Source organism: Delphinus delphis, chromosome 8 (genome assembly GCF_949987515.2).
Source record: "Delphinus delphis chromosome 8, mDelDel1.2, whole genome shotgun sequence".
In the NCBI taxonomy this organism is placed as follows: Eukaryota; Metazoa; Chordata; class Mammalia; order Artiodactyla; family Delphinidae; genus Delphinus; species Delphinus delphis.
In genome coordinates this window covers 105,577,949-105,595,586 of record NC_082690.1, presented here as the reverse complement: position 1 = coordinate 105,595,586, position 17,638 = coordinate 105,577,949, and the positions used below count along the sequence as shown (strand labels likewise).

At 55.7% G+C, this 17,638-nt stretch overlaps 1 protein-coding gene across 3 annotated transcripts in view; it reads right to left on the bottom strand.

The window, feature by feature from the left end:
* LRP5 (LDL receptor related protein 5) overlaps nt 1–17,638 on the bottom strand; it is a 109,654-nt gene that overhangs the window by 73,927 nt on the left and 18,089 nt on the right. For all 3 annotated transcript variants that reach the window (XM_060019438.1, XM_060019441.1, XM_060019440.1), the window contains exons 2-3: nt 6,738–7,134; nt 285–482 (exon numbers count right to left, since the gene is read on the bottom strand). In XM_060019438.1, coding sequence (XP_059875421.1) covers nt 285–482; nt 6,738–7,134 — 595 coding nt within the window. The remainder of the gene's footprint in view (nt 1–284; nt 483–6,737; nt 7,135–17,638) is intronic.

The window sequence follows — 17,638 nt, the reverse complement described above, 5'->3', positions numbered from 1 at the left end:
GGATGTAGGGCTCTTTAGCCTTTGCGATCCCACTGAGAATGAGCATTCTACATTTTGCTATAAAATAGATGCAGATGCCACCCCAGACCCTGCTTGGGTGGGATGTCAGACATGGTGTGTGCACTGTTATGGACCTCAGCTCTGAAAAGGCCTGCAGGCCTCAGGCCCCCAGGGTTTCAGGTCTGAGACCACTGGCCTGAGTTGGGAAGGATCAGCCAACGCCCAGCTGGGACTGGCCAGGGCCCCGTGGGGAAGGTGGGGGCCCAGAGCCAGGCGGAACTTACCGGAAGGAGCCGTCCAGGTTGGCGCGGTGGATGAAGCTGAGCTTGGCGTCCGCCCAGTACAGCTTCTGCTCCTCCAGGTCGATGGTCAGCCCGTTGGGCCAGTAAATGTCCGAGTCCACAATAACCTTCCGGGTGCTGCCATCCATCCCTGCCCGTTCGATCCGGGGTATCTCTCCCCAGTCTGTCCAGTACATGTACCTAACAAGGAGGACAGAAGCACGATGAGAAAAGCTCGTGTTTGTTTCGTTTTTGATTTCTGTCTATATGAATGCAAGCATATGAAACAGAGACAGTGAATTTGCCCTGAAATCTCGCCCAATGTTCCGGGCCAAGGGTAACATTACTTCCGATTTGCTTTCTAAGCAGTCAGTAATATATTAATTTTTTCTTTTTTTTTGGCTGCACTGCTTGCAGGATCTTATTAGTTCCCCAGCCAAGGATTGAACCCAGGCCCTCGGCAGTGAAAGCGCAGAATCCTAACCACTGGACCACCAGGGAATTCCGTGTAACATATTAATTTTTAATCAAAGTTGGATAATCAAATATACTTGTTTCCACTTGTTCTCATTTAGCAACATATTCTAGGTATCCTCTTCTTACTAGTCGAAACCCTCCTTGTTCTTTTAATGGCTATATAGTACGGTAAATTATTTAAGGGAAACCACTTAGAACGTTTGCGTTGCTTCTGAATTTTTGCTACTATGAAAACGCTGTAAATGAACTTCTAAAAGGCAATTAAAATATGTAAAATGGAATATTATTCAGTGCTAAGAAGAAATGAGCTATTAAGCCATGAAAAGACGCGGAGGAACATTAAACGCATGTTACTAAGTGAAAGAAGCCAACGTGAAAAGGCTGTACATTCTATGGTTCCCGCATACGACACTGTTGAAGGTACAACTATGGAGACAGGAAAAGATCAGGGGCTGCCAGGGACTGGGGAGGGATATGCACTGACGGAGCACAGAGGATCTGTAGGGCAGCAAAACGATTCTGTAGGATAATACAACCATGGATACGTGACATTGAATCCTTGTCAAAAGACAAAGGTTAAATGTACGTGGGTATACAGGAACTCTCTGTACCTTGCCCTCAATTTATCTGTGAGCCTAAAACTGCTTTAAAAAAATGAAGTCTGGGGCTTCCCTGGTGGCGCAGTGGTTGAGAGTCCGCCAGCCGATGCAGGGGACGCGGGTTCGTGCCCCGGTCCGGGAAGATCCCACGTGCCGCGGAGCGGCTGGGCCCGTGAGCCACGGCCGCTGGGCCTGCGCGTCCGGAGCCTGTGCTCCGCAACGGGGGAGGCCACAACGGTGAGAGGCCCGCGTACGGCAAAAAAAAAAAAAAAAAGAAGTCTGTTAAGAACAACAATGCGTAGGTGAGGTATTCACTGGAACATACCAGTTATTCCTGGGTGGGTTGTGGGTGAGTCAGCGCTGCTGAACCATGTTCTTAGAGTTTCCAGCCAGAAACCACCGCCTCCTTAGAGGCTTCCTTATTTGATGTCCCTTCACATGAGCAGAGATAATAGGCAGGCATCTGGGCTGATGGGTTCAAACCCCACCACGGCCCAGATGTCCAGGCGGGGCGCCCTCTCAGCATGGCTCTTCAGTGGAGAGCAGGGGGAACCGCACCAGCCTTGAGGACATGAGTCCCTTGGGTTTCTGGCCCAGTCGGCTGGGGACAAGCCACGGGGCACGAGGGGTGGCAGACCTGTTTCACTTTACTTTGTCCACCGGTGTCTCTCCGCAGAGAAGGGGGACAGTGCCTGGATTTCCCTTGGAGGAACCCCGCCTCCACTCGAGGTTCATGAACCTCTCCAGGTGGTGTGTCTGCTCCCACACCCCCTCCTGGAGTGGGCACAGGTCAGTCCTGAGCAATCAACAAACCCCATTACCCTCAGCCTTAGTGGCCGCTTAGAGACAGGCAGATGGGAGTCGGCCTGCAAGGGGAGGGCAGGGGGCTCCTGGGAGCCACCTGTGCCCTCGTGGGAGGGTCTGCCAGGGAAGACAGCGCAAGCCCAGATGGGGAGAGGCGGGGCCGTGGGACACAGTGGGAGCGAAACAGGCCACTTCTCAGACGCCCTAGTTGCTTGGGCCCACAGGCTTGCTTCCCTTCGAGCTGCTTCTATAACGGATCAAGTCCCCTCCCCGCACTCCCTCTCCACTCCCGCTCTCAGCCTCCACATCTTCAGAGGTAAAACTTCATGCCTTTCAGCAAAGCCTGAGCTGCCGTCCACCAGGGACCAGCAAAGTCATCAGGGACGTGGGGAGAACAGGCCCAGCCTTGCCCTTTGGTGGGGGTCTCTGTCCAGCAGGAGAGAGAAAATGACACGCACACAAGCTGCCACTCCCCCGAGATGGGAGCTCCGAAGGCCACCCCCATCCACGGGGCCGTGGGGCCTTCCCAGAGGGGTGTCACTTCGGAGCTGGCACTGTCGCCACCTGCTAGACGGGTGATGACAGATGATGATAATGAGCTCCTGGGGGCTTCACGTGCGGCGAGGGGCCAACCACACCCGGCCATCGTCACCAAGCTCCCCTGCTCTCCAGCCCCCATGGGAACAGAGAACTTGGAACACCTCTCCAACAAGCTCTCCACTCTGCTCTCCACTGAAGAAGTGACGCAGGGACTATTCCCATTGGACAGGTGAGAAAACCGAGGCTCCGGAAGGCTGCGCTGCCCCAGGTCACAAGCTCTGGGAGCACAACACGGTTCTCTGGTTGAGGTCAGAGCCTGGCCGCTGTCTGACCCACCCCCCAGCCTGGGGTGGTGGCGAACTTCTCCGGGCACCCGAGGCTCTCAGCAAAGGCTCCCGCCGGCCTGGTGCAGGCACCTTTCTCTCCCTGTGCTTTTCCCACCCCCAGCAGCCTGGAAAGAGCCCAGCCCTCCCACCGGCTGCCCAGAAGGTGTCAGGAGAATCAGTCTCAGAGCCATCCACTCACATGCTCCTGAACGCTCCTTGGTGGCCAACGGGAAAGGCCGGAAAATGTGCAGGCTCAGGACCTCCGCGAGGAGCATAATTCACATTCCTTCCCCCGGGTTTCATAACAGAGGCCCGGCTGGTTTCCTTAAATGGGGAATTTGCGAGCCACCCTGTTCCCAGAGCCCAGCTGGCGTGGATGTGCTCGTGCAGAGCCTTCAACGCTGCCACAGGCCCAGCCTAGCTCCACGGAGGAAAATCAACTCCTGAAGCAAAGCCCTGCAGCCTGGTCTCAGCGCGCAGAGGGCAGAGGCTGGCTGCGGTTGTGGTTGTGTGTTATTTTAGGGAAGGGCCATTTTGCATCTTAAAGAGGGGGTTGGGTTTCAGCCCGGCTTTAACTCGAGACCCAGGAGCCACTGCAGCCCCTCATGGGCTGGGACAGGCCCGGGCCACCCCCCAGCACTGGGCTGATGCCTTCCCGGCCCCGGGTCCTCAGGGCCAGAGAGTCCTCCCTGGAGCCCGCTCTGCTGCCCAAGTGGGCACCTGGTGCTGGGAGCAGAGGTGCCTCCCCAGCCTCGCCGGGACACCTGCCCTTTGCCACCTGTGCTGCTGAACCTGACCAAGTCCAGGCCCTGGGGTCTGTGGTCCTCCTGGCTATGGGGCTCTTGGTCACGTGCACCCTGAGGTTGACGTTCAGACTGAGAACCTTCCTTCCTGATGACGTAGCAGGGGCAGTATCTCCTCATCTAAGGAGGGACCCTAGTTGTGAGGCAGAAAGGCTGCATCACGAGAGGACAGACACACGGAGACAACAGAGGTTCCAACAGGGCCAGGAGGAGGCAGTGATGCTCCCTGCAGACACGAGTGTGTGGCCAGGACAGAGAATGAAGCCCCCTGTCCCCGCTCTCAGGACTCAGCCTGAACTCATGGCAAGGACCACCGCCAGGCCAGTGTTCGGCAGAGTGGGGCGCTGCCCATGGTGCCTATGCGCTGGCCTGGAGTCCTTCCCTCCTGGGCAACGGTGTCTAAGGGGATGGAGCGGACACTGCTAACCTCGATCACACCACAGACGAAGCTGGGACCAGAGTCCAGCGTTCTCACCGCCATTCAATCTGGTGAGTGGGACACTTAGCACCACCACTTCGCTCCGTCACGCATCAGACACATCACTGGGGCGGCGGGAGATGTGGGGGAGAGGCTGGGGCCTCAGATATCCTGCCCAGGGCATCAACACCAAAGTCAACTCTACCTCAGGGGCAGGGGTGTGATCCCAGCAGGATCTGGGGGAAGAATTCAGAGGCAAGATCAGAAAAGATTTCAAACATTTAGTAAGAAAAGACAGGGCCAGAGATGGACCAACTCCTAGGGATGCTACAGGCAAAGCCAGACTAGGTGTGAGCATGAAGACGACTGCTCCCAACTAAGTACTAAGCACCTCCCAACTGAGCACTTCCCAACCAAGCACCAAGCACCTCCCAACTGAGCACTTCCCAACCAAGCACCAAGCACCTCCCAACCGAGCACTTCCCAACCAAGCACCAAGCACCTCCCAACTGAGCACTTCCCAACCAAGCACCAAACACCTCCCAACTGAGCACTTCCCAACCAAGTACTAAGCACCTCCCAACTGAGCACTTCCCAACCAAGTACCAAACACCTCCCAACTGAGCACTTCCCAACCAAGCACCAAGCACCTCCCAACTGAGCACTTCCCAACCAAGTACCAAACACCTCCCAACTGAGCACTTCCCAACCAAGTACTAAGCACCTCCCAACTGAGCACTTCCCAACTAAGTACTAAGCACCTCCCAACTGAGCACTTCCCAACTAAGTACCAAACACCTCCCAACTGAGCACTTCCCAACCAAGTACCAAGCACCTCCCAACTGAGCACTTCCCAACCAAGCACCAAGCACCTCCCAACTGAGCACTTCCCAACTAAGTACCAAACACCTCCAACTGAGCACTTCCCAACTAAGTACTAAGCACCTCCCAACTGAGCACTTCCCAACCAAGTACCAAGCACCTCCCAACTGAGCACTTCCCAACCAAGCACCAAGCACCTCCCAACTGAGCACTTCCCAACCAAGCACCAAGCACCTCCCAACTGAGCACTTCCCAACCAAGCACCAAGCACCTCCCAACCGAGCACTTCCCAACCAAGCACCAAACACCTCCCAACCGAGCACTTCCCAACCAAGCACCAAGCACCTCCCAACCGAGCACTTCCCAACCAAGTACCAAACACCTCCCAACTGAGCACTTCCCAACCAAGCACCAAGCACCTCCCAACCGAGCACTTCCCAACCAAGTACCAAGCACCTCCCAACTGAGCACTTCCCAACTAAGTACTAAGCACCTCCCAATGGAGCTCACACACACACACAAACACTCAGCTTTTAAACCAGCAGCTCCAGAAGGCACCAGCTATTCCGACATCAGAAGCCAGTCTAGTGTGCCTTCTCAGTCAACACGCCGAGAAGGCCCCCGTAAGGAGGTTTACTTGGCCACCAAAGCGCCCCCTCACCCAGGGTGCTCCCCGAGCTACCCACGCACCTGCACTGGCAGGACAGGCCTCTGCCTCCCAAACCTCATTCCACCCACCCCAGGGTGGGCTGAGAGGTCCTTCCAGCCTGGGCTGCAGGCAGTGCGGCCAGTGTCACCACCCCTCCAGGGCAGGGGAGGGTACTGCCAGGGGCAACAGCAAGTCAGGGGCATCAGGACCAGAACCCAGAGTCCTACGGTGTTTCTGTTCCAGATGCCCAACAGCCGTTTCTGACACATGAACAGCAGAGGAGTGGGCAGACCCAGCAGTGGGTCGAGCACGGCCAGGAGGCAGGTGCCTAGCTTGATGCAGCCTGGCTAAGAGTGTGTCCTTCCCAGGCGGCAGGAAGAGGGAATAGAGGGCCGAGGGATGACCGAACGAACAGCTACCGTTCATGAAAGTCTGCAATGAGCCTGGCCTGGCTGGGCAGCTCGGTCATCTCCCCACAATCTCTCCATCCCAGCCTTCAACTCTGCACATGTTCTTAGCTTTGCCGCCACTCACAAAACCCCACCTGGAACTCATGGCTGGGCCCTGAGCCTTCGTAGGTCACGTGAGCTCAGCCAGACTGGGAGGCAGGGGGAAGCTGAGGGCTTCCAGAAGACACCAGAGAAACCATCTGCAGCATGTTCCCCTTCTGGACAAGGAGTTTCACTTTTTCCCCCCGTTTTCAGCTGATGCAGTCATAAAGGAAGTGAAAGGTGTGAGTTCTACCTGTCAGAGCGCTCGCACCTCCTCGGACACCGTCACACACACATCTGGGACGTTTAGTGATTCGAATCCACGGCCAAGCAGAGGCAGCGAGTTTAAAAAAACCCACAACACAGGGTATCACGGGGAAATGGTTCTCAACAACAACAAATTCTGAAAGCGAACCCATTTAAGACTGCCGCATTTTCTCTAAAAAAGGTACGTGGGCTCAAGTAAGTTCAAGAGAGAAATCACGACCCCACCCACTCGCACCAGGGAGCAGAGGCACTGGGTTTACCCGTGAGCGGGGTCCAAGGCGATGGCCCGCGGCTGGTCCAGGTCCTGCCAGAAGAGGACCTTCCGGGACGTCCCATTGAGATTGGCCACCTCGATGCGATTGGTCTCCGAGTCCGTCCAGTACAGCTTCTTGCCGACCCAGTCGCAGGCCAGGCCGTCGGGCGACACCAGGCCGGAGATGACCACGTTCTGCACGGCAGCCCCCGTCTGGTTCAGGTAGGTCTGCTTGATGGCCTCCTCGCTCACATCCGTCCAGTACACGGCTCCCTTGGAGAACTGGAAATCCACCGCGGCCGCATCCTCCAGGCCGCTGACCACAATGGTGGACTCCAACTTGACTCCGCCGGCGTCCACCAGCCGTACGTCCCGGCGGTTGGCAAACAGGAGGAGCGGCGAGGCTGTGGGGGTAGAAGCAAACCGTGAGGACCGCAGGCTGAGCCGCAGGCCGCACAGACCAGGACGGGGGGCTAGGTGCCTGGACCCCGCCCGGCCCGTGCCCGAGGCTCCCGGTTCCTTCCTTCCATCCCCAGCCACTGCCGGGAAGGCACCTGGGCGGGCCCAGCCACCCATGCAGAGGCTCTTTCAACGCAGCAGACGGCGCTGCAGTTCCTGAAATCACCGTGTGTCCCACCCAGGCCCCTCCTCTGCAGGGTAGGAGGACGCGCGGAGGGTTCGAGGTCAGGACCGGCTCCGGGGCTCCACCCCTCCCACCACCACCATCATTATGTCACGTCTACAGTTCTTTGTGGCAGCAGGGACACGGCAAAGATCAAACACAGGGGTGTAACAACTACATCTGAGCTGGGCATCCTGACCTCTTGCGAGGAGGAGATGGCCACCAAAGAACTTCTGTCCCTAATCTCACCCCTCCCTGCCCCAGGCAGGTACAGACAGGTGATAAAGAGTGAGCATCCTCTCAGGCTGACGGCTCTTTGAAGGTCGCTCACGGCACACAGAGCTGGGCAGGCTCCTCTCTGGGCCCCCTGGGCTCTCGGCACACAGGCCTGGGCTGTGGGTGACAGTTCACCCATTTTACAGAAGGGTAAGACAAGGCTTCGAGAGGAACCAAGTTCAGCAGCACACCAGGTGCCACACTCCGGAACAGGCATCGTGTGCTCGCTGCACAGGCGTATCTAGTTTGTAAAAAGGCATCACATTTCTGTGTATACGCACTTCAGTAAAAAGGTTTTTTTAATTAAAAATGGAAGTTTCCCTGTTTTCCCAGCTGCTACAATATGCTGAGGGTCCCAGTGGACCCTGCACTCCAGGATGGCTTGTCTGCCCGTCTAAGAACGCCCTGCCCTGCCCGGGGCCAGCCCACAGCAGCTGCTCTATAAATACATTTCACCCACCCCACTAGCATCCTAGCATCCTAATTTCGAGACAGTGAGTCACCTCTGCTCTGTGAGAGGTGAGAAGCGAAAGGGCGGGGTGCCCGGAAGGGTCTGGGTCCCCACTGTCAGCCAGAGGTTCCACAGAGCAGAGTGGCAGTGACACACACCACCGGAGGCGCTGCCGGCAGCCGGGTGCCTTCCGAGGGTCAGAGGCCGGCCGGTCGGAGGACGGTGGGCAAGGGGGTGATACCCAGGATGAGGGAGGGTCCAGACCTTCAGAGGAGGAAGAATCGTACAGACCAGAGGCAGAGGGCCTTCGCAGGAAGAGTCGTGTGGGATCTGGAGGCCCGTGGACCGAGGCAGAAAAGCTGCTGCAGACACCCCACAGCACATGCAGGGCAACGGGTGCCCCCAGAGCACCTGCCCATTCATCGTCACCAGGGCCCCGCCGGCCACTGGAGCACAGACGACCAGTAATCCCACCTCGCCTGCGAGGTTCACCGTGCCCGGCCTCCTGAGATTCCTCCCCTCTCATCCGGCGAAGGCAGGACCGGCCCGGGTGGTTCCTAACCTCGGGGGTCACAGAGCCCTCTGATAAGCTGACCCTCTCCCCAGAAGCAGACACAGGCGCGCACACCAAAGCACCGTGACGTTCCCCCACCAGGATGGACCCAGCTCCCGCCTGAGAACCCCTCGCGAAGGCCAGCAGGGAGGACGCTGGCTTCACTCTTCTCTAAACTAGCACCTCTGGACGACAGTGCAAGGGACCATCTCAGGAGGAGGCAAGCTCCCCGCTGCCACAGGTATTCCATTGGGAGTTGGTGGCCACAGGTGAGGGACGAAACTCACCCGGCATCAGCGTCAAGAGATGGATGGCCCCGCAGACAGCAGTCTCCAATCAGAGGCGTTCCGGCCCCCGGGGGAAGCGCTTTGGAGGGAGGTACCCACGGGGCGAGTCGCCAGTCCCAGCTGTTGGCCAGACACCCAGTAAGTTAACCCTTCCCCGCAGCCGAAGTCCCAGAGGCCAGGGAGCCTGGGCTGGGGGAGAATCAGGAGGCGGGAGCCCTGGAAGCTGCCCCCGCACAAAAAATCCTAATTCTGCTCTGCTCTTTCTCCCCAAACTGGAAAGACCACATTTTCCCCGCAGTTTACACTCTGGGCAGTTCAGGTGCACCCTTCAAAGGCCACAGGTGATGGGGGGTGGATTTCAATTTCCTGCGCTTTTCCCAAACTGAGACTCCTAGGAGGGCCAGGGCGGGCAGGCTCTCTCCAGGAGAAGCCACTCCTGCTTCGAAGACATCTAGAAACTACCACACACTCAATTCCTAAGTTTGAAGAGACACCCACTTCACTCTCCGGTTACCCTGGGGACTCATGGCGATGGGGGCCTCTTGTGGGGGGCTGCCCCCCCAGCTGGCACCTACCCTCCCAGTGCCCCTCCTAGGGCTTGGGGAGCCCCGGCTGATGCGGCCCCAAGCCTACCAGGGGCCACGGGTACCCTGGCTCATCTGGGAGATGTGGCCGCCTGGGGCCCCTCCTTCCCCACGGGAGGAGGGAGGCTGGGGAGGCGGGCAGGATTAGAGTGGCCAGCTGAGGGGCTGGCGTCGGGACAGGCCATCCTGAGGAGTGATGCACTGGGCTGAGACCGCGACAGAGCCAGCCAGTGGGCAGGCAGCGGGGTGTCGCGTAGCACATGCCAGCCTGGCTGGGACACGCAACCGAACCCAGAACCCACCCTCGTGTCCTGTATGACGTGGGGGGAAAAGACAACAGGCGACCCACATGATGGGTAAGGCGATGTCAGTTGTGCCTCACAACATCGATGCTGCGGTTTGCAAAACAGAGCAGGGTAAAGGATTGGGGAGTGGGGTCTGCCGTTTCACGTAAGATGGTCAGGTGAGAAAGTGACACCTGGGCAAAGACTTGAAGGGGGCAGCGAGAAAGGGCCAGATGGAGGGCATCCTGGCAGAGGGGATGACCAGTGCAAAGGTCCTGGGGCGAAGCACGCAGGAAGCGGCAGATGGTCCTCTGTGCTCCTTCCCGAGGTGACACGCCCACGGGCCCAAGACCCTGTAGGTCAAGGGGTTCAGGTGTGTATCTCCCAGGTGAGGAGACTGCAGCTCTTGGAAGGGTGCTTTGACCTGCCCCAGGTTACTCCAGGGATGATCTCTTGACCAGTGGCCCAAGCTTTTGGGGCAGTGAGGAGAAGAAACAAGCAGTGTGAGGAGGGAGAGGAGTGCAGGGCAGAGGGGCAGAGAGCTGGACCGGCAGCCCAGCCGCCACCGCACCCCAGGACTCACGCGGGGTCACCTGGCCACCGCAGATGCGGGAACAGCCCTTTTAGGAAATACCGCGGTATCTGGTATTAAGGACCATAAAACGTTTAAACCCTCTCCCTAGAGACGGGCCCCACAGGACCTTATCCCAAGGAACACCTGAAGGAAGGAAAAGGTCCTAGACACAATATTCGCTGCAGCCTTCCTTATAATAAGAAAAATAAACAAATAAAAAATCTCCAACATTGGGGTACCTAGTCTGTTCTCTCAGTAGAAAGTTGTGTCCGTTAAAGTAGTAAGAAAATGACTGCAGTGACACCAGAAAATGTGTAAGAAACGTTAAGTCAACACACAACGTAGCTATAAACCCCGATCTGTACTAGAATTGCGTGTATGAGAAGGTGCTAGGTGGGGATGAAGATTGAAGAAAGGACTGCATGATGAAAGATGACTTTGTTAAGCCTCTGGATAACTATCTTGAAATGTTTTAACCCCAGGTTCCATTTACGTTGCTATGACATTCTCTGTGCAAGTCTTTTTTTTCAGGACCACGTATCACAAGGGTACACAGACCGGGTCGCCCCCCCCCCCCCCCCGCAAGTGAGCAGCCTGGAGCCAGCTCAGGGGCACGGCTCAGATCTGGGCCTCTCTGAGCTCAACGTCCTGTGAGATGGGGGTCCTCACTGCACCCCCACCTCAGAGACTGTGAGGCCTCAACAGAGCAATTCATACAAAGCCTCAGCCCGGTAGCAGCACATTTCAGGCACTCAGTGAACACCAGCCGGGGCAGCACCTGTGCTTGTAGTTCATTAAGTGTTTCTTTCATCCAGTCCCGGGCCGGTCCTGCTACACAGGAAAGCACGTCAGCTCAGACTCTCGTTCAAACCCCAGCCTGGCCTCCAGCTGCGAGATTTGGGGCCAGACTTTTTATCTCTGCTCTGAGCCTGTTTCCTCATCCATCCAGCAGGAAATGGTAACGACTTAAAAGGCGCCGCTGGCTGCTGTGGGGCTGCAGTGCAGAGCACCCGGCAGGTCCTCAAAAAGTTACCTGTCGAGGGGCTTCCCTGGTGGTGCAGTGGTTAAGAATCCGCCTGCCAATGCAGAGAACACGGGTTCAATCCCTGGTCCGGGAAGATCCCGCATGCTGCGGAGCAACTAAGCCCATGCGCCACAACTAGTAAGCCTGAGCTCTAGAGCCCGTGCGCCACAACTACTGAGCCCGCGAGCCACAACTACTGAGCCCGCGAGCCACAACTACTGAGCCCACGAGCCACAACTACTGAGCCCGCGGCCTAAAGCCCGCGCTCCGCACCAAGAGAAGCCAACACAATGAGAAGCCCGTGCACCGCAACAAAGAGTAGCCCCCGCTCACCACAACTAGAGAAAGCCCGTGCGCAGCAAGAAAGACCCAACGCAGCCAAAAGTAATTAACTTTTCAAAAAGTTACCCATCGAGGTACCACGTGACCCAGCAATTCCACTCCCAGGTGTGTACCCAAGAGAACTCAAATAAATACTTGTCCGTGCATGGTCACAGGAGCACGATTCACAGTCGCCCAAGGGCAGAGGTAGCCCCAATGTCCATCCATGGACAAAGGGATAAACAAAACGTGCTCTATCCATACCATGAAATATAATTCAGCCGTAAAAAGCCGTGAAGGACCGACACAGGCTACAACATGGATGAGCCCTGAAAACATGATGCCAGAAGACGACAGACACAAAAGGCCACACAGCACAGGGTTCCAGCCACATGAAATGCCCCAAACAGGCAAACCCACAAAGACAGACACACAGATTAGTAATGGCCGGGGGCTGGGGGGTGGGGGTGGGGGATAAGGCAAAACCGCTTAATAGGGACAGGGTTTCCTATAGGGGCAATGGAATGTTCTGGAACTAGATCGCGGTGGCTACCCAACATTGTGAATGCACTGAAGGCCAATGGATTATTCACTTTAAAATGGTTCATTTTACGTTGCATACATTTCACCTCAATAGATCATTTCTCAAGGCACCATTGCACCCCAAGCCCACTGAATTCCCCCCGTGACCTTCTTCCCTCATCCTGGCTTCCCAATTGGCTGACTCAGGCAGGGATGACCCTTTCTGTGACCCTGGATTCACGCAGCCCCTTCTTGGCATGGCCCTCAGAACACCCACAGAGCTCTGTGGGTTCTCCGTGTTTCCCTGCCAGGGGACGGGGATAGACCACTCCCACCTATTTCTAGGGTAGGTATGCCGTTCCCAGCATCCTCGGCCCATCGGTGTCAGAAAAAGGCCACTCTTCCCCGTCCTGGCCCGGGTACCAGGACCCGTGATTAACGTGCAGTCCCTACCACAGTGGAATCAGGAGTCTGAAGATCCCAGTGCCAACAACCCCATTTTAACCCATGTAAGCATAGCCAGTATTTATATATAGAATTCATAGCAGATGTCTGGGCTTCCATTCCAATAGCCTGTATTTTACACTGTTCACATGGTTACACTAAACACAACCCAACTCACCGTAACCCAATCCTCTGCTACTACACCAAAATAAGCAACGTTTTTAGTACATGCCCTATTGATATTCACCAAGCGTTACATTGCTCATTGGAGCAGGCTGGAGGCTGGAGGCAAACTATGGGTTATGGGTCAGCAATGGTCCTTCGTCCCACACCAGCCCCGCGGGGAAGGCCAAGAAGTGGACGACAACGTGGGGTACATTCAGGGAGCCTGCAGCGCAGTTGGGCAGGACACACATTATACGCACACGCACACATGCGGTTAACCACCTAAGCAGGAAGAAAAGGCAGATGAGTGACACGGACAGGAGGTGCCTGGAGGAGAGCAAACTGTCTGGTGAAGCTGGCGGGCTCCCTGGAGGAGGGAGACATGAAGGAGACTGAGCGAGTGCCTAGCACGCAGAGGTCCGACCCCGAGATGCAGCTCTGCGCTCAAGGCAATGAACTCTACCCACGGTAACTTTCCTGACGCCTAACGGCTCTGGGTGGCTTCCAGCTTGGGCTTCTCCAACTGGGCACTCGCCACCCCTCCTTCGCACTTGCTCACACCTGCATCCCCAGGGGCAGGAGCTCCTCCTCCAGCTGTGCCCGCGTCTGCTTCCACGTGCCCTCTGTTCTCTACTTGCCCAGCCCTGCACCACACCACGTGCTGAGCAGGCTTTCTAACCAGCCCCGACTGCCGGAAGGGGCAGTCCCTCCTAATTCATGTCCTTTAGAAAGTCCCGGCTGCCCTGGGTCCACGACATCCCCTTACACATTTTACAACCAGCTCCCCAAGTTCCATAAAATCCGTGTTGGGATTTTTCATGGCATGGCTTTTAAAGTTTTTACGATATGAAAAAAGCAAAAATGTCAGAGCTTAGCTGGCAGGACAGACAGACAGACGATGATGCTCATGACACTGTTGTCTGTGGTGGTGAAAGCCTGGGTTTACTAGTTTATTCAATTATGGGGGGAGATGGATGGGGGTGGTGGTTGTACAACACATGAATATCCTTCATGCTACCGAACTGGACACTTTAAAATGGCTAAGAGGGTAAATTTTAAGTTATGTGTATTTTAACACTATTCAAAATAATAACATAAATAAAACCTGATGGTCTAGTAATACTGTAGATTATAAGCTACTAAAAAGAATGGCTCAGAACTACAGCTACAGCCTTCATTCAGGATTTTTTATTTTACACGTTGGCTGGTCATTAAAGCATGTCTACTATGTACTATGTATTCACTAATTGAAGCCAGTGTAGCCTCATCTATACCTATTTCGTGAAATGGGTTAAGATCTAATATTCCCATTTACTTTGATGTTCAAATGTTTCCTACGTTTGGACGGTGAGAGTCCCTTTGCATTGGCTCTTGGGTCCCCCTGACACGTCCCCACCATCGCTTGAGGATTTCTTTACTTTCTTTCTGGGACAGTGACATGCTCCAGGCTCATGTGTATCTCTCCCTGCCTCAGCTGGAGAATCGGCCCTTTCTCGAGAAGCTCTGCTTCCTTTGAGTGGAGAGTGATCCTTAGAAGCCAAGACCTGGGTGCTGGGTGTGCTCACTGCTTCTGGGCCTTCTCAGCAGACGGAGCTGGGGAACATACACACGGTCCCTCCTCCTTATTCACAGATGCCAGCCTGGAGAGTCGCCCACTGGCTCAGATTTATTTATAACCCCATCGATGCCCAGAGGCTTTCTGATCATTCCTGGACGTGCACATGCACAGAGAGGGGCGGAAAAACAGTCACCTGATATGCCAGCCCCCAGCCAGGGTGGCACAGGCGAGCTCTGCCCTGCCGTCTCAGCTCACACTGTAAACGTGCGTCCTCTCCAGTCGTTAGTGCCACATCGTTGGCATTTTCTGTGCTTTCTGTGGGTGATTTCACTGTTGAAAACGGCCCCAGGCACAGGGCTGAGGGGCTGTTGGTGTGCAGGGTGGCTGCAGCGTGGTGTACGCACAGAGGAAATGGGTGTTAGATGAGCTTACAGCATTACTGGTCATGGGTCAGTGTGAATGAACCAACAATACCTATTAAATCAGGTGTCTTTAAACAGAAACACACGTCCAACAAGGCTGCGTGTCGATCGGCAGATGAAAATGTGACCGGAAGCTCTGGGGGGGAACCCAAGCCTGTATCTCCCCCAGGACCAGTGGTTCAGAATTCACTCATTCAGTGTTTGCGGTGGCTTTATACACCAGAACTACTGTGAATAACGAAAACCCACTGTATATGTATATGTGTACATTCCTACACACACACCCATAACATTTCTCTATTTCTCTGTGTGTGTGTGTGTGTGTACACGTGGTAAAAATTCATGACTTCATGGCTGTCCTTGCAATGTTAAACCTTTCCTCGGGGTACTTTCTAGTCTCCCCTCTTTCTACGTTTGTCAGTACGCTCTCCAAAGTGGAAACGTGGCTTTTGTGATTGTCAATATATTTACTTACCTGCTCAGTATCACCAACTCCCAACCACTCCCATAAGCTCTGCTGGCCTCCCCTGCACCAACCTCCCCCAGCCCATGTCACCAGCTGCACCTCTACGTGGCACCCCACCATGACCTCACATCCTCAAATGCGAGGCACCAACATTTCTGCACCGGGAAGGGAAGGGAAGTGCACTCCTGGGAACCGTGCTGAATCTCTACATCATGGAGGGGAAACTGACATTTCTACGATATTGTCTTCCTATCCACGACCATTTATTTAGGTCTTCTTTAGCGTCCCCGTAAAATTTTGTTGTTTTTTTTTTTTTTGGCATACATTCTGGCACATTATTTCCTCAATATACCCCCAGGTGCTTCAAATAAAATTCAAAGCATTAAAAAAAAAAATGAAACTAGCATGACTGTAACAGAGAGAGACTGCCAAGTTCCCGTGAATCTTATGATAAAACAGGAAACTTCAAAGACACTTGGGTTGGGATGGGGACAAAGCCCCCCCATTCCCCAGGCGGGAAAGCTCCACGTCCCCTCTAAGAGGGAACAGGTGAAAAGCACCGATCTGGCTAAAACGATGGGAACCAAGGAGAAACCTGTGCGGTCCCCCAAAGTGCAAGCGAACGAGCCTCCCCAGCTCCGAGCACAGAAAAGCTCCGTCCCTCCCCTCCAAGCGCAATAACAGAACCACACGCGGCTTGGCCCAGAATGAGGCTCAGAGACCTTAAAATGGCTGGAAATAGCATCTCAGCAAAATCACACCTCGGTGTCTCACGGAACTTTCGTAATTAAGGGAGAAGCAATACTAAAAATCCAAGCTCACTTTAATGTGGGAAGTTCCTCGAAGCCGAGGGCCCCCCGCCCCACACTTCCGTCCCTGCCCTCAGCTCCCGGGAGGCCCTCGCCACCTGTGCTGCTCTCACAGCGGGGGCAGCGGCCACGGCAGCCCTCGTGCAGCTACAGCGACCACAATTCCGGCCACAGAACCCCGTGTTTGATCTCAGGCTTCGACCCAACTGAGATGGGCTCTTTTTGGTGACACCATCCTGCAGTGGTCTAAATGTTCCAAAGGACAGACTTGACATTTACAACAATAATAAAATCTTGGGTTTCCTTTAACTGAACAGATGTTCTGCCTTTTACGGAAAGCTCGGCAAACTCAAACTTGTAGGCCCGAAAGGGTTGAGCCCAAGTGATGAATCTCTGATAACATCTCCGAACGCCCGGGAATGAGTCTACTCCCCAGTTTCCACCTCGGCTGAGTTATCACAGCCCCCACCCAGCCATCTCAGAACCCACTGAGCCAGGGAATATCCCCAAATTCCTCTCTCTGTCCCCCCACCATGGCCTCAGGCGCCCAGGCTCCCCTGCACGGACCCCACCCTCTCCACCCCCAAGCCTTTCACCGCCCCCAAACCCTCCCTGGTGGCTATGCCTGGCCCAGGTGAAAGCCTGGGTCCTCCGGGAGCCCTCCCAGCCTGCCCCGCTTCCCCGAGGGTGTTGTGTGTACCCTCACCAGGCGGGCCACACCCCACTCCCCAGGGCAGGGATGGGGGTGTCACCCACACAGCCCCATGCAGAACAGGGCTGGCTGCCAAAGGGGCGGTGGTCCACCCTTCCCATTCCAGGTGCTTTTTTTTAGATTTACTCATTCATTCATTCATTCATTCATTCGGCTGCACGGGGTCTCAGTCGTGGCACGTGGGATCTTTCGCGTGCGGGATCTTCGTTGCAGTACGTGGGCTCTTTAGCTGCGGACCGCGGGCTCTTAGTTGCGGCATGCATGTGGGATCTAGTTCCCTGACCAGGGATGGAACCCGGGCCCCCTGCACTGGGAGCGCGGAGTCTTAACCACTGCGCCACCCGGGAAGTCTCCAGGCGCTGTCTTGATGATGACCGATTGATTGAGTTGCTGCCATTCGCATACAAGTAACGAAGAAACGCCAGATTTCGCCCCAAATCTGTAGCAGATGTCGCCACGACGGGCAGACAGCGGTAAACCATTCGGAAGGACAGCCTGCCTTTCCCCAAACCAAGGCTGCTCGGGTTATAAAGAGCTTTTATCGCGACCACAGCGGTGGGGGCGCTCGGAACAGACACAACTAGAACGTGGCTCCCGGGGCCGGGCGCACGGGTGAGGGCTGGGAAGGAGCTCGAGGACACTTCCGGAACACTGGAAGTCCTACGCTCGCCCCGGGCTGACAGGTGAGCTGTGGATTCACCAACCTGCTTTCCTAAGGTCTGTGCACATGGCTGGGTGCGGGACAAAGGCCACCCCCCACCCCCGTCCCAGCCCAGCCATGTGGTCTTACCCTGCTCCCCGCACTCAGCCCACACTTGCCCGGCTCCCAGTGCC